We start from the raw sequence: 12,682 nt of genomic DNA, 5'->3' as shown, positions 1-12,682 counted from the left end.
ATTCACGTTTGATGGGTATTTCGTGAATACCGAGACGTAATAAGTCGAGAAGCTGGAAAAGGATAGAAGCCATTCCTCCTAGATATCAAGGATAGGGATACTCTATGCTATTTTTTGTACATAACAGGTTACCTAACATACAACGGTTGGCTCCCTTGCTGAATGTGCTGTTTGGCTACCTAGGCACTGAAGGGCGCCAAACACGTGAGCGGTCAATGCAACAGAAGCCGTGCTAGATGATGTGCGCTCGAGACAGTCCGCGCCGTCAAGCCGAGCCGGAGATGTTCTTCCCACCAACGGGAAAGCCGCAGCCCTGCTTGCCGTTCTGAGTGTTGGCCGCAGGGCCGGAGCAGATGCCGAATCTCTCCTCGCCCGTGTTCACCAGGGCGCAGCACGCCGAGGCGCAGTCGGCGTCGCTGGTGCACTCGCCCCCGATGAACTGCTGCCCTTGGCCGTTGCCGACGTTGGCGGCACCCGCGGGGTCGGGCTTGAGGGTGCTGGGCCGGATGGTGGCGCCGGTTTGGCCGTTGTTTTGGTCGCCTTGGTCGTCTTGGTTGTCTTGGTTGCCCCCCTGATTGTTGCATTGGTTGTTCCCGCCGTTGCGCTGATTGCCCCCGGTGTTGTTCTGGTTCCCACCCTGGCTACCATCTTGGGTTTGGTTGCCAGCAACACCGCCGCTCTCGAAGCCGCAGCCTTGTTTGCCCGCCTGGTTCTGAGCACCAACACCAGAGCAGACGCCGATGGTCTGGCCGCCTTTGGGTAGGATAGCACAGCATCCAGAGGCACAGTCGGCCGCGCCGAGACACTGGCCGCCGATAAACTGCAAGCCCCTCCCGTTACCCACGTTTTTCTCCCCAGCCGGGTCGGGGATGTTCTGGCGGGCGGAAAGATTAGGCGCAGCCTGGACAGCCGAAAAAGTCACTGTTGGAGTTTAGTGACGGAAACCATGCGCAAATGCCCACACAATTAATACTGTACTCACAGGCGAGCGCCCCGACAACGGTATAGAACTGAACCATGGTAGCGAAACCGGAGGAAACAGAGCAGAATGAGCCGTTGCAGGATTATCTCGAGAGAAAAAAAGAGCGGGATGTCGGCCAGCGACTGTGATGAGAAGAGATGATGAGGGCGTAAGAAGAGAAAGGACGCCTGGTCCGGATATGCGGTAGTGGCAAGCCGGAAAACTTGGATGAATTAATAACACCTGTGGAAAATCGAGATAAATAATTTACCTACAACTCTCGGATGCCACCACTCGGTGGGAAGACACTGAATCTTATACTCGCTCAGGACGGCCGGGGTCGCACCACGGTCTCGATACGGTGAGGGTTCGTCCGAGGTCATGTCCACCAGGTAATTACAGTACCGTGCAAACAAAAGGACTGCCCTGATTGTCCGTTTCTGTGGACAGCTCAAACATGCCTTTCGGACGATGATGGTGGCTTGGAAAAATGCGATGCGTTTGGCGTCTCGGGTCCCGCTGTTAGTGCTGCGGTGGTCGAAGCTGGGCCAGGACTCTCCCCCTCCCCTTGCGCACCGACCTCGAAACGCTGCATGAGATGGCGGAAACGCCTGTCGTTGCACTCTCGGCTTTATGGCGTCACGAAAACCCCGGTGTTTGGTAGCTCCAAAGTCTATTACTTGCACCCGCCTAGTTGAACCTATCAACACCGTTCGAATTGGTAATTATACGATGGGTTTGGACTTCGACCTGAGCGATGTTGAGGTCCGAAGCTAGCACGTCTATAATTTATCACCAAAGGAATAAAATTCCAATGTATAACCTAGGTACGAACAATTCCGGCCTCGCAAGGATGCCGCTGCCATCATGACAGATAATTTTCGGGCCTTGAGACGAAGGGAGGAAAATTTGAAACACGAAACTCAAGGTTGAGCCATGCTCCTCTGAACTTCCACCATTGAAGTCGATCGACCAATTAATTAATGCCTAATTACAGATCCACGCGGGGATGGACTATGAGTACGGAGTAGCATGTTGCGCCAGCGAGCAAACCAGGTTGCGCGAACATCGGCTCCACTCCAAAAGTTCCGGTTTGGCACAGACGCGAGTTTGTTTCCAACTGCAAACATGACAGCGTTGGTTGACCTGGCCAGTCGCTAGCTGACGGGGAACCTCTTTGAATACCCCATATCTGGGGAATTGAATTGAAAGGTTGGTATTCCTATTGCGTCCTTGATTGAGAATTATTTCGAAATGATCAAGCAGTAATTCTCCTTCTATAGTAAGATGACATCACGTGATACTCGTTGAAGGCGGGGTTTTGTCAGGCCAAGTCTGGGGAGTAACTATGGTCACTGGAACGCAGCCGCTATAAAACCCGGGGTTAATTAGACCTCCTCGGCGGGCGCTTACTTGTACGTGCGGCAGGCGACTGAGTCGGATCCCTTCCCCTTCTGGCCGGCGATTTCATGCATCTGCCAAAGTTCCATCCGGGAACTTTGGATCTGGAAACTGCTCATCCGTAATTCGCAGGATCCCATTACTTTTCTGGCAGTGTTTCTACGCGGTTGCGTTGCAATTTCCCGAGGTGTCGGCCCTCCAATCAAAAGTGCCGAGGATGGGCATTCCTCACCGGCGACCGGCCGGATCACCATAGTTACTTCCGAGTACCTAATTAATTAGATAATCCCAATGACCCGACGTCAAAGAAACCAGGCCTTGCTGGCAGGGCTGTGTAACGATAAAACACTCAACAGAGGGCACACGTGCGGCAACCCGTTCGCATGTCACTTGCGGGTGGCTCGCGCCCTGGGCAGATTGCTATAGGGCCTCCGGGAAGGGCAAATGGGAATATTTTCTAATATATACTGTGTATTTGCGGTTTGGCGCACGCTCCAACTCATCTAGTCGCTAGGTCGTTATAATCTGGCCCTCCCGTTTTGAAGGTCCTGCCATTCACGGAGCGTAAAAGGAATGTAGGTGTCGCCCTTGCCCTTACGCGCAATCCAAAAGATCCCGTCCCCAGCCGTCATCCTGTCCCCAGCCGTTATCCTGTCGGGGTCCACGCCCGCCTGCTTCAGGGCACCTTGTTTGTTTCTTATTGTGGGTCGAGGAGGGCTCCTGTACTCCGTACCTGGCGCAGAAATAGGGGGACCGCGAACCTCGGAACCTGAGTTCGAGCATGCCCGAGACAAGCCCGCTGATTAATACCAAGGGTCGCCGTCCCGGTCGTCAAAGTTGAAGTCGTCGTCCCACTTCACGTCGTCGTAGTGGTGCTGGACGGAGGCAAGGCTCGAGATGGTGTCTACAACGTGGCCCTGGAGAACCAAACAGTTTCCGTCGTGGTTGTCCTTGTCCTCCCAGGGGGGTGCGGCCGTCGAGCCGCGCGACGCATGCGCCTTCCGAGGGTTGCCATGAGCATCCGACATGAGCGGCTGGGCGATCCTCTCAGCCGGCCCCCAGTCTGGGACCCAGGAGGGCAGTCCCGAGGTGCTGAGTTTCTTGAAGGGGAAGCATAGACCGAGCACGTCGAGATTTCCTGACACCTCGATCAGCCTCCTCGTCACGTCTCGATAGACGTCCCGGTGAGGCAGTCGATAGTCGGGCACGATCTCCAGGGCCTTGAGTTTGCCGTCGGTGAAGCCCAGGGCGGAGTAGAGCTTGTCTCTAGGGTCGGTGGCGTGACGGTGCCGGGTACGGATCAGGTATGAGAGCAGCTCGTCGGCCGGATTGGGATTCGTGGCGGCATTGGATTGTTTCCGAATGGCCTGCACCTCCCAGAAGGGAGTGGTAGGCGGGTCGAAGTAGTTGCCGAATATCGGATGGCTCGAAATCGCGATGCCCAATGCCGCTCCGTGGCGCACGGCCGAGCAGAAGAGGTCCTAGTGGATCCGGTAGCGGCCGCGGACCAGCAGCGCCCGCTTAGCCAGGATGATTTTTGGGCCGTCCACGCCCGCCGCCACCACTGATGGTCGAAGAAGATGTAATTACTCCATGGACGCGTCGGTGCGGAACTTCCCGAACACTTCCCCCTTTTGATACTCGGCCCTCCTGCTCGGATCCTTCTCGACCGCGGCCGTGTCCTCCCGGAGCGTGACGCTTGGGGCCATTGCGACTGGGGCATACCTGGTGTATGAGAAAACTGGAAGCAAAAGTGCCATTGAAATGGCAGAGGAATTTGCCAGAGCGAGCATTCGGGCAAACCGTGACGGCGCTTCATCACTCGTGCGACGCCGGGTTAAACAACCTTGGGGTCATGCTTGCAAGCAGGTACGAACGAACGGGCGAGATGACCGACTTAGAAGAAGCCATCGGAATAGCCAGACAGGCAGTTGACGCAACTCCACATGACCACCCTGACCGGGCAGCCCTGTTGAGAAATCTAGGAAACAAGCTTGTGCGTCGGTGCAGACGAACGAGCAAGATGGCCGACCTAGAGGAAGCGTCGTTGTGCTTTTACAACGCTTGGCGTTGTCAAACCGCTATTCCCTTCAATCGAATCCAGGCAGCTGCTGGATGTCTTCCTCTCTTTGCTGCCCAAGCAAAAACCGGCACCGCAATTGATCTCGGACAAGATTTTATCGACCTCCTTCCGGCCGTAAACACGAAGCTCCTCGATCGCAGTGACCAGCAGTTCGTCATGTCGACCTTTGCTAGCGTCTCTTCTGGCGTTTGTGCCATCCCCCTTGCATCCAATGGGCCGGCCGACGCCCTCGATACCTCGAGAAAGGCCGCGCTGTCATCATCGGCCAGCTTGTAGATGGCCGGAGCGACATTTTGTCCTTGGAACAGCAGCACCCCGATATCGCCTGCCGATATATGCAACTCCGGGACGAGTTCAACACACCTGTCGGCCGATTTGAACAGGATGTAGGACGGGCACGAGTGATAGGCAGACAACGAAAAGCTATGGCCAAACTCGACGCATGCATCCAGGAAATCAGAGAGATTGTGGTCAATGAGCGCTTCTTACTAGATGAAGGAGGCTTGTCTGGCGTATCTGGGTGAGCTGCCGGATGGAGAGAGTGCCATGTCCACAGAGAGGATCGTAGCCAAGCTAGAAGACTAACTCGAAGCCTTCGGGCGCGGAAGTGCGGGTAGTCGCGGTGGGATAACCGGAGTCTTCAACACTTGGAAGAGAAATGACCGGGCATTCATATCACTGTTCCGGCAAGGTTATGAGCGAAGTCCGCGTTGGGAGTCTCACGAGATCAGCTAGGAGTCTCGCTGGTGTTTGGGAGCAGAGTAGCTTACCTAGTAGTTTTCGGGCTGGCCCTATGTCGGAAAATACCTAAAAAACCTTGACCTTGCCATCAGCATCGTTTGCAATGAACAGAGTATTTAGTTCCCAGGTTTTGAATCATCGCAGCACGCTGATATGTGAAAACAAAACGGAGATGAAGCGAATGGAGAGTGTCTTTCTTATTCCTTGTTGATTTCCCATTTTGCCTTTCTTGGTGCCTCTGTCCGTCCGGTGCATTCAAATTCCAGGCATTGAGTTCTTCAACCGAAGAGAATCTAACAAACTTGAAGATGAGATGTGGGTCTATGCAAGAACACAATAAGCAGCGGGGCCCGGATCTACGGGGCAAGTGCGCTGGCGCCATGCAATGGCCACTCTGATCATTCCGTTTGGTCGAGGGCTCGACAACCAGAGAGTCGAGATAAAATTGGACTGACCCGACCATGTGGTTCCCATCTTGCGGCTTCGAAACTGGCCAAACTTATCACACGATCCGGGTCGTGGTTGGGCCTGATAGGTACATGTAATTTGCCTCCACTGAAGCGCGCAGCAAGGGCTGACATCTGCTCTTCATTGGATGGTTGGCTCCTTCTCAGAGAAAGTCCACCAAAACTGGGCTGAGGAGACTGAATAAACGAACCAGAAGAGTTGGGGCATCGATACCTCAGGTTATCAGGCGCCGGTTGCTAGAAACCACGTCTGCCTCGAAACACGAGCTGAAGGGGGCTCATAAGAGTGCCAGTGCCTGCCTGGTCAGTACTGGGGTGGAACATACTTGCGAGCCTGCTCTTGAAATGTTTTGATTCTTCAAGTAATTAGAGAGTAAACACCCTTCGTTTTCTCCTTCTGTTGCTCCAAGTGACTAAACAAATCTAATCTGAACAGACCTGTTGTTCAGTAGAAACTTCGGATGGAAGCAGGTCGCCCGGGACGACAATAAATACCGGCTTCCTCATCTTCTCCCTCTTCCAATTCCTTTCTTCCTCACAGCTTCTTCGCCCAGCTTCTGCAGTCTGCGATCGTTCACACTTGCAATCTTAGCAATTCCATCTCACCATCTTCGCTGTCTCGCAGAGTCGCGCGCAGTACGTAGGCAACTCAATTGAACCTCTTCAGCTCGCATTTCATCTCTGGATTTTAATTACCTCTTCTTCCCTTATTTTTTCATATACTTTTTCCCGAAGTGGTCGCTCTACCACAACCCACAACCGACCAAACCATCTCCAATTAACAGCAATCTCGACTTTCCATCTCAGGCTTAGATGCCATCAATTTTATCGATTCCATCAGGAATTCCTTCATCACTTTTCGCAACTCATCATCCAGGTAGGTAAGAAAAAAAAGACAAATTAGTCGCATCCTCCCATCATCGCATCTCCTCCAGGGAAGTCCGCAAGTGGCGACAGGGCACCAGCTCCACAAGGCTGAGAGCATGACACCATCATCGCGAGAGCGCCGGACCTGGCTCATTCTAGGACCCAGACCCTTGGCGCTTGGCCCATCGTCTCCCCGAAACACCCCACCTTCTTACCCACCAGCTCTGACCACTTGCTCCATCACCTCGGTTGCCGACGCGCTCAAAATTTTCCCCTTCGACGTCGCGTAATTTAAGCAAATTGTTTACAAGCTCACCTCACATCATGACCGGCTGACTGACGAGATGATGAACACAGACCAGACGGAACCGACAGTCGCAATGGAGACGGCGGTTACTGTCGAGAAGCTCTCTCCCCTGGCTGTCGCCCGCCGGCCCATGGGCGCGGTCTTCACCACTGGCCCCTTCAGGCCCATCTCCCAGGGCTTCTCTCTCTTCTTTGAGGCCCTGCTCTCCGCCGTTGCCCTCGGCAATGCCGACACCTTCGAGACGCTGGCTCACCTTGATGTCTCCACCGTCTCACCCATTTCTGACAACGAAGACGACAAAGGCGTTCCCGCCTTCAGTAAGGCTTCTACTTCCCACCAGACGCCCGTTCCGGAGATCTCCGCTTGTCCGCCGGTGGAGACTCCTGGCCCAGTCGACTCGGCCATCATCAAGGAAGACAATGAGGCTGCCGCAACCATCACTCTGCCCAATGAAGACAGCCAGGGCATGAACGCCGAGTCCCCTACAGTTACTGCCGTCACCGAAGACGTCATCGCATCTCAGCAGGCCGAGACCGCCGTCGCTTGCACCGAGGACAGCACTGCGCCTGTCGATGCTTCGCTCCCTGACATCACTCGCGATGCTGAGCCTATCGTTGATGAGGCCGAGGGTTCTACTGCCATTGCCGTTGCCTGTGCCACCGAGGAGCAGCACGATGCTTCCGAGGTCGACTTGATTGTTTCCGAAGCGGAGGCCGTCGCCGCTGCTGAGTGCACTCTGGATGCTGAGGTTCAGGCCACAGACAACGTCTCCGATGAGACTCAGCACACCGAGTCCCCGAAGGAGGACTCCGTTCGCGTTGTTTCCGAGGGCTTAACTGATACTGTCACTTCTGCTGTTGATGCACTTGATAACTCCCTTGACTCTTCTATCGAGGCTGCCAAAGTCTCTGACGTCACCTCGGCAGCTGCCGGACTCGACAACGTTGAGGACACCTCGGCGGCAGAAGTCTCGGTCAAACTGGACATTGAAAGCAACCCCGCTGACGAGCCAGAGGCCGTTGCTACCCAAGACATCACATCCGCTCCAGAGAACATCTCTCATCAGGACTTCGTCGAGGACTCCGAGGGTGTCGCCAAGGATGTCATCGAGGACATCGTTGTCAGCAGCAATGAAAACCTTGACACCAATGCCGACGTTGCCGTTGAGGCTACGGATGAGGAGCTGACCCAGATCAGCGATGTCGAGTCCATGGAGACCATCTCCGACGAAGGGAACGAAGAGCCGATGCCACTTCCTGTCTTCCCTCTCATCCTCGAGGATGATTTCGATGCTCCCGTCTCCAGCACCTTCCAGGCTGGTCTAGAACTGCTCATGGAGATCGACACTACCTGGTGCGTCCCTCAGATCGTCGAAAAGGGCAAGTCAGAGCGCGAGCTTGTCCGCGAGAGGCTCGCCAATCGGTCGACTGCGCAGTTCAACCTCCAGAACCTGCGTCTCGAGAAGGCAGCCCGTGCGCTCACCATCAACGGCGGCCCTGTGCATGCGCAGCCCTCGCGCAAGGTGGCAGCACTTCCGACGCGCGTCCCTCCTGCGAAGCGCGACATTGCAGCTCCTGAAACCAAGGATGGCTTCGCTCAGGCCGAGGTTACGGACGCCCCAGCTCGCAATCACTCGCGCAGCACCTCGGCAAGCAGCTCCGCGTCCAAGGTTTCGGCAGATGCAGTCTTCGACAGCGCGCCCTGCCCTGGAACGCCGGTGACGGAATACACAGGCACGCCGACCAAAGAGGCCGAGTCACATGCCGCCGCCTCTTCCGAGGGAAAGGTCGTCCCTCAACAGGTTTCGGGGGACGACAAGATTAACAACACCATCGGAATCGCAAACGAGACAGAATCGCTCCACACTCCCGCCACAGTCTCCCGAGACGTGGATGAGACCAGGAACTAGGACATTGTGGCCTCATTCCCCGTTCCCGGAGGAGAATGGCGCGACACGGAACTTTACTTCGCGGTCCTCTCCGACGGCCGCATCCTCTACCACTACCCCCAGGACAACCTCTTCCTGAAGCTCACCATTGCCGACTACGAGCAGTACCGCGCCGCCTACCCGGACGGCCCTACCATGGATCTGCACTTCCTCGGCCGCGATGAGGACGAGGACTTAGAAGAAGAGGAGGACGTTGACGACGACGCCAGCTCGGCCTTCATCTCGAATCCGGACGGGATTGACGAGGACGCCGCCGCCGAGGACGCCTCCGCCGAACACTTTGCGCGCCCGTCCACCCCGGCGCTCGAGAACCACGACGCCGGCAGCATCGAGATTGTGTTCGGCTACGATGACGACGACGACGACGCGCAAGACGGTCCTGCCGACGCCGACGCCGACCCCCACCCCGCTGCCGGACCCGCCAGCCTCTCCTCTCCTCTTCCCCGCGAGGACGACACCCCCGGTGACGCCACCCGCGACGACGGCGGCGAATTCTCTCGCTTCGAGGACGGGGCCGACGACTTCGCCCTCGACTACCCGACCTCGCCCTACCGCGCGCGCGCCACCCCGCTGTCCTGGACCGGCCTGGAGGAGACGGCGTGGGGCCTCGAGTCGTACGTCTGCCCGCGCGACGGCACGCTGGCGCTGTGGCGCGAGCGGGCGGCGGCCAGTGGTGCCTCGGCCGGGATGCTGGCGCGCTGCACCTGGGTCGCACACGCGGACCGGAACTGGGTCGTGGCAGCTACCCGCGCCGCCGCCGCAGCATCAGGGGTCCCGGAGCTGAAGTTGACGACGCCCGAGGGCGAGGAGCTCTGGCTAGACGACGGGTTCACCGGGTACGCGCCCGGGTCGGACGTGTTCGACTTCTCTCGTGCCGAGTACGGCCACCGGTGCACGGACGACTGCGTCCCCTTCTTTGACGAGTTCGGGTGGGAGTGCTTCCCCGAGTCGGAGCGGGAGCGGCTGCTGCGCGAGGAGGAGGCAGAGGAGCAGCAGCGGCAGCAGCGGCAGCAGCGGCAGCAGCAACTGGAAGAGCGTCAGAACACGGAGGGGTTGGACATCGTGAATGGTGGTGGGGAGGTGCAGCAGACGTGTGCGCGCCGGGTGCTGGAGGTGATCCCCGAAGAAGACGAGGACGGCGTCGAGGAGCGCCATGTCTCGTCGTCGAGCGCAATTGCCGACGACGACGACGACGACGACGAAATGGAGAACGCGTCCAGCGATGACGAGTCGGACTTCAGCGAGGTTGACACGGGCATGCTGGACAGGATTGCGCGCATGGTGGAGCAGGGATCGCTGGTGCTCGAGGAGATCGCGGCCGAGAACGAGAGGGACAAGAAGCTCGAGGCGGAGCACAACGGGGCCGCCGTCGGGGAGGAGGAAAAGGCCCCGAAGATCGAGAATGCTCGGACGGAGGAGAAGGTGTCGTTCTGGGACCGGGATCCCACCTACATCTCCAACATGCGTTGGTCGGACATGATGGACGAGGAGGAAGAGGAGTAGTGAGGAGGGCTTGAACCCGGGCCATCGAGAACCGCTGGGTTTCTTGTACAGTTGTGTAAGGGTAATTATGCACATCGGGAGGATCTGGGCATGTAAGCATCATTAATGGTTTGTGCTTGGGACAGACAGGCGTTGTGGGATTCTTGGCCCTGGTTTGGGGATTCTTTTTTTTCTTGGTTTGTACGGTATACAGTTCATGTCCCGTTGGGGATAGACGGATAATGAGGGCAACCTCGTTGACTGCGACTTCGCAACCTATTATTTAGAGAGAGAAGACAATTATCTCTTACTTACATCACCAGCAGATCGGCGTCATTGGCAAACTCGAACCATCCACTTCGTGATCAACTCAACTCCTGCGTTAAATCGTGTTGGTATTAATTAAGGACATGATTATCTAATTAGTCGTCCACCAAGCTCCTCCACGCCGCGTCCCGGACGAACACTCAGCCCAGCCTGGGCATCTTGTCCTTGTGTCCCTCCGGCGACGACCGGCCGGGCCTCTTGGCAGACGTCTTGTTCTTACGACCCGCGGGCGGCGACTCGCTCGACTTCCTCACGCGCTGAGCCCTACGGGCCCGCAGATGGTTAGCGTCGCGCTCCATACGCGCCCTCCGGAGTTCAAGCCTGCGAGCGGGTGTAAAAAGGGAGCGTTAGTCAATTAGCGACAAGGTAATAATAATTAATGTCCTGCAGGAAGGACCACCAGAATTTCTAAAAGCGGCCTTGGGAAGGGAACTACTTACGATAACCGCGCGAGATCGGGGAGCATGGCCGGGTCATTGCCCCTGCTACCATCACCGGGGCCCGTTTCCGGCCCTTGATGGACATTCGGCCGAGCACCTTCCAGAGAGCGGCCTCCCTGAGCGCCGCCGCTGTCGGCCGATAGCGAGATCGAAGAGCTTGTGCCGCCGCCGCCGCCGCTATTGCGCTCGCTCCCTTGCCGGGCATCGTCATGGCGGAGACGGCCGAGGGCGAGCTGTTCGTGGGTTTGGGCCTCGCTAAGATATCGGCGGAGCGGGCCGGCGGCAGCGGGCTCAAGCCTGTCGTGCTCGGTTTTGTTGTCTCGGGCCGAGCTGACGGCATCGTCGTTTTCCTCCTCCTCCTCCTCCTCCTCTTGGCCACGATCCGGGGCTGGCGTGCTCGGAGCATTGCTGGTCGATGGCCCGGGACACTGGAAGGCACACGAGATAGCCAGCAGCAGTGCCTCGTGGCGCTCGTGGCTGTGGACGTATCGCCCGACGGCGAAGGGCCGGTCCGTGTTCGATGCCCGGCTCGAGTTGGTGGAGACATCCGGAGAGGCCGGTGGTGAGTCGTTGTCGAGGGCGATGGCGGCGCCGTCGAGTGAGTCTTCCGGGGTGATGTTGGTAAAGGCGTGGCCCGGCGACCGCGGATCGGTCTCGATGCGGTCTGCCGACAAGCCCTGAGACCCCGACCTCTCCGGCAAGCTGTCAAGGGGTCAACATTAGAAAGAATGCCGGTGTAGGATGTGTTCAACCTGCCTCGTATGCAGTGCTTGGTGGGACGGAAAGCCTATGGACGACAGGCTGATTGTGCTCTGGCTCGGGGACCTCGCGCGGGGAGCGATCGAAATATCTCGGCTGTGTCCGATGCCAAAGAACTCAATTGGATCAAATGCGGCCATTGAGTCGGGCGCTGTAGGGACCGTTCTTCGGTGCAATGGAGATGGCACGATTTGAAGCCGTATAGTGAGATCATGGGAGGGCAAACGAAAGACGGCCACGAGCCCACGGAGAGATGGCACCGCGTCAGCGGGACAGAGTCGGGCCCGTGGATATACATACGTTGGAAATCTAACGAGGCTGCCGTAAACAAGCCCGAAAGGACATGACGATTTGCCAGTTCAGCTTTACCCTTTCCTCTTCCCCTCGGCGTGCCCCCCCCCCACCCCCCCAGGCCCCCCTCTCCTTTCCCTTACATGAGTGCATGGCCCCCGGGACCAACGAACGGAAGAGGCGGGAGGAACTGGACCGAACTGTCGGGTCAGCCCACAATTTTTTTTTTCCGTACAATACTTGAAGGCGGCGAATGGGCCCCAACACGATCCAACTCCCCCTTGCCGGCCGTGCGCGGACCGCTCTTGTGGTGTGAGCCGGCTGGTGTAACCGCAGGCAAAAAGAAAGAATGCGCGGTTTACCCTGCCGATCAACATTGCGGTTAGTCCAGCTGGTTGACGTGACTCCGGGAAGGATGTCGACTCCGCCATAGCGGAGAGACTTGTCGGTGAACTCTGTGCGAAAAGCATGGCGGCGTAACCGTTCTGATCCGGGCCCCTGCTTATTAGCGCAGCTCGGCAGAGCTTGGCTGCATCTTCCTCGTCGAGGAAGCCAATAGGAGTGCCTGTCAGCAGCTGCGGGACGGCGCTATCTTCGGTGCCACAGTC

General features: G+C 57.4%; 4 protein-coding genes across 4 annotated transcripts; 1 reads left to right on the top strand and 3 right to left on the bottom strand.

Moving 5' to 3' along the window:
* Nucleotides 1–265: 265 nt before the first annotated feature.
* P884DRAFT_294600 (uncharacterized protein) lies at nt 266–1,348 on the bottom strand (the record flags this gene model as incomplete). The annotated part of the gene is made up of 3 exons (XM_069444287.1): nt 1,237–1,348; nt 983–1,184; nt 266–921 (listed from the first exon to the last, which is right to left on the bottom strand). The coding sequence occupies exons 2-3, from the start codon at nt 1,017–1,019 to the stop codon at nt 266–268; spliced, it is 693 nt and encodes a 230-aa protein (XP_069294364.1). The 5' UTR covers nt 1,020–1,184; nt 1,237–1,348.
* Nucleotides 1,349–3,165: 1,817 nt separating this feature from the next.
* P884DRAFT_280392 (uncharacterized protein) lies at nt 3,166–4,071 on the bottom strand (the record flags this gene model as incomplete). Its single annotated transcript, XM_069443431.1, has 3 exons — nt 3,166–3,253; nt 3,353–3,787; nt 3,953–4,071. The coding sequence occupies 3 exons, from the start codon at nt 4,069–4,071 to the stop codon at nt 3,166–3,168; spliced, it is 642 nt and encodes a 213-aa protein (XP_069294363.1).
* Nucleotides 4,072–4,199: 128 nt separating this feature from the next.
* On the top strand, nt 4,200–5,014 carry P884DRAFT_315271 (uncharacterized protein). Its single transcript, XM_069445262.1, has one exon. It carries the CDS (start codon nt 4,218–4,220, stop codon nt 4,719–4,721), a length of 504 nt encoding a protein of 167 aa, XP_069294362.1. The 5' UTR covers nt 4,200–4,217; the 3' UTR covers nt 4,722–5,014.
* A 5,710-nt stretch (nt 5,015–10,724) lies between these two features.
* Nucleotides 10,725–11,923, bottom strand: P884DRAFT_315268 (uncharacterized protein; the record flags this gene model as incomplete). Its single annotated transcript, XM_069445261.1, has 3 exons — nt 10,725–10,905; nt 11,025–11,726; nt 11,805–11,923. 3 exons carry the CDS (start codon nt 11,921–11,923, stop codon nt 10,725–10,727), a joined length of 1,002 nt encoding a protein of 333 aa, XP_069294361.1.
* Nucleotides 11,924–12,682: the final 759 nt, after the last annotated feature.

The sequence above is a fragment of the Thermothelomyces heterothallicus genome (assembly GCF_042370625.1).
Source record: "Thermothelomyces heterothallicus CBS 202.75 unplaced genomic scaffold P884_scaffold_29, whole genome shotgun sequence".
In the NCBI taxonomy this organism is placed as follows: domain Eukaryota; kingdom Fungi; phylum Ascomycota; class Sordariomycetes; order Sordariales; family Chaetomiaceae; genus Thermothelomyces; species Thermothelomyces heterothallicus.
The sequence above is the reverse complement of the archived record's forward strand: the minus strand, read 5'-3'. Positions and strand labels throughout refer to the sequence as shown.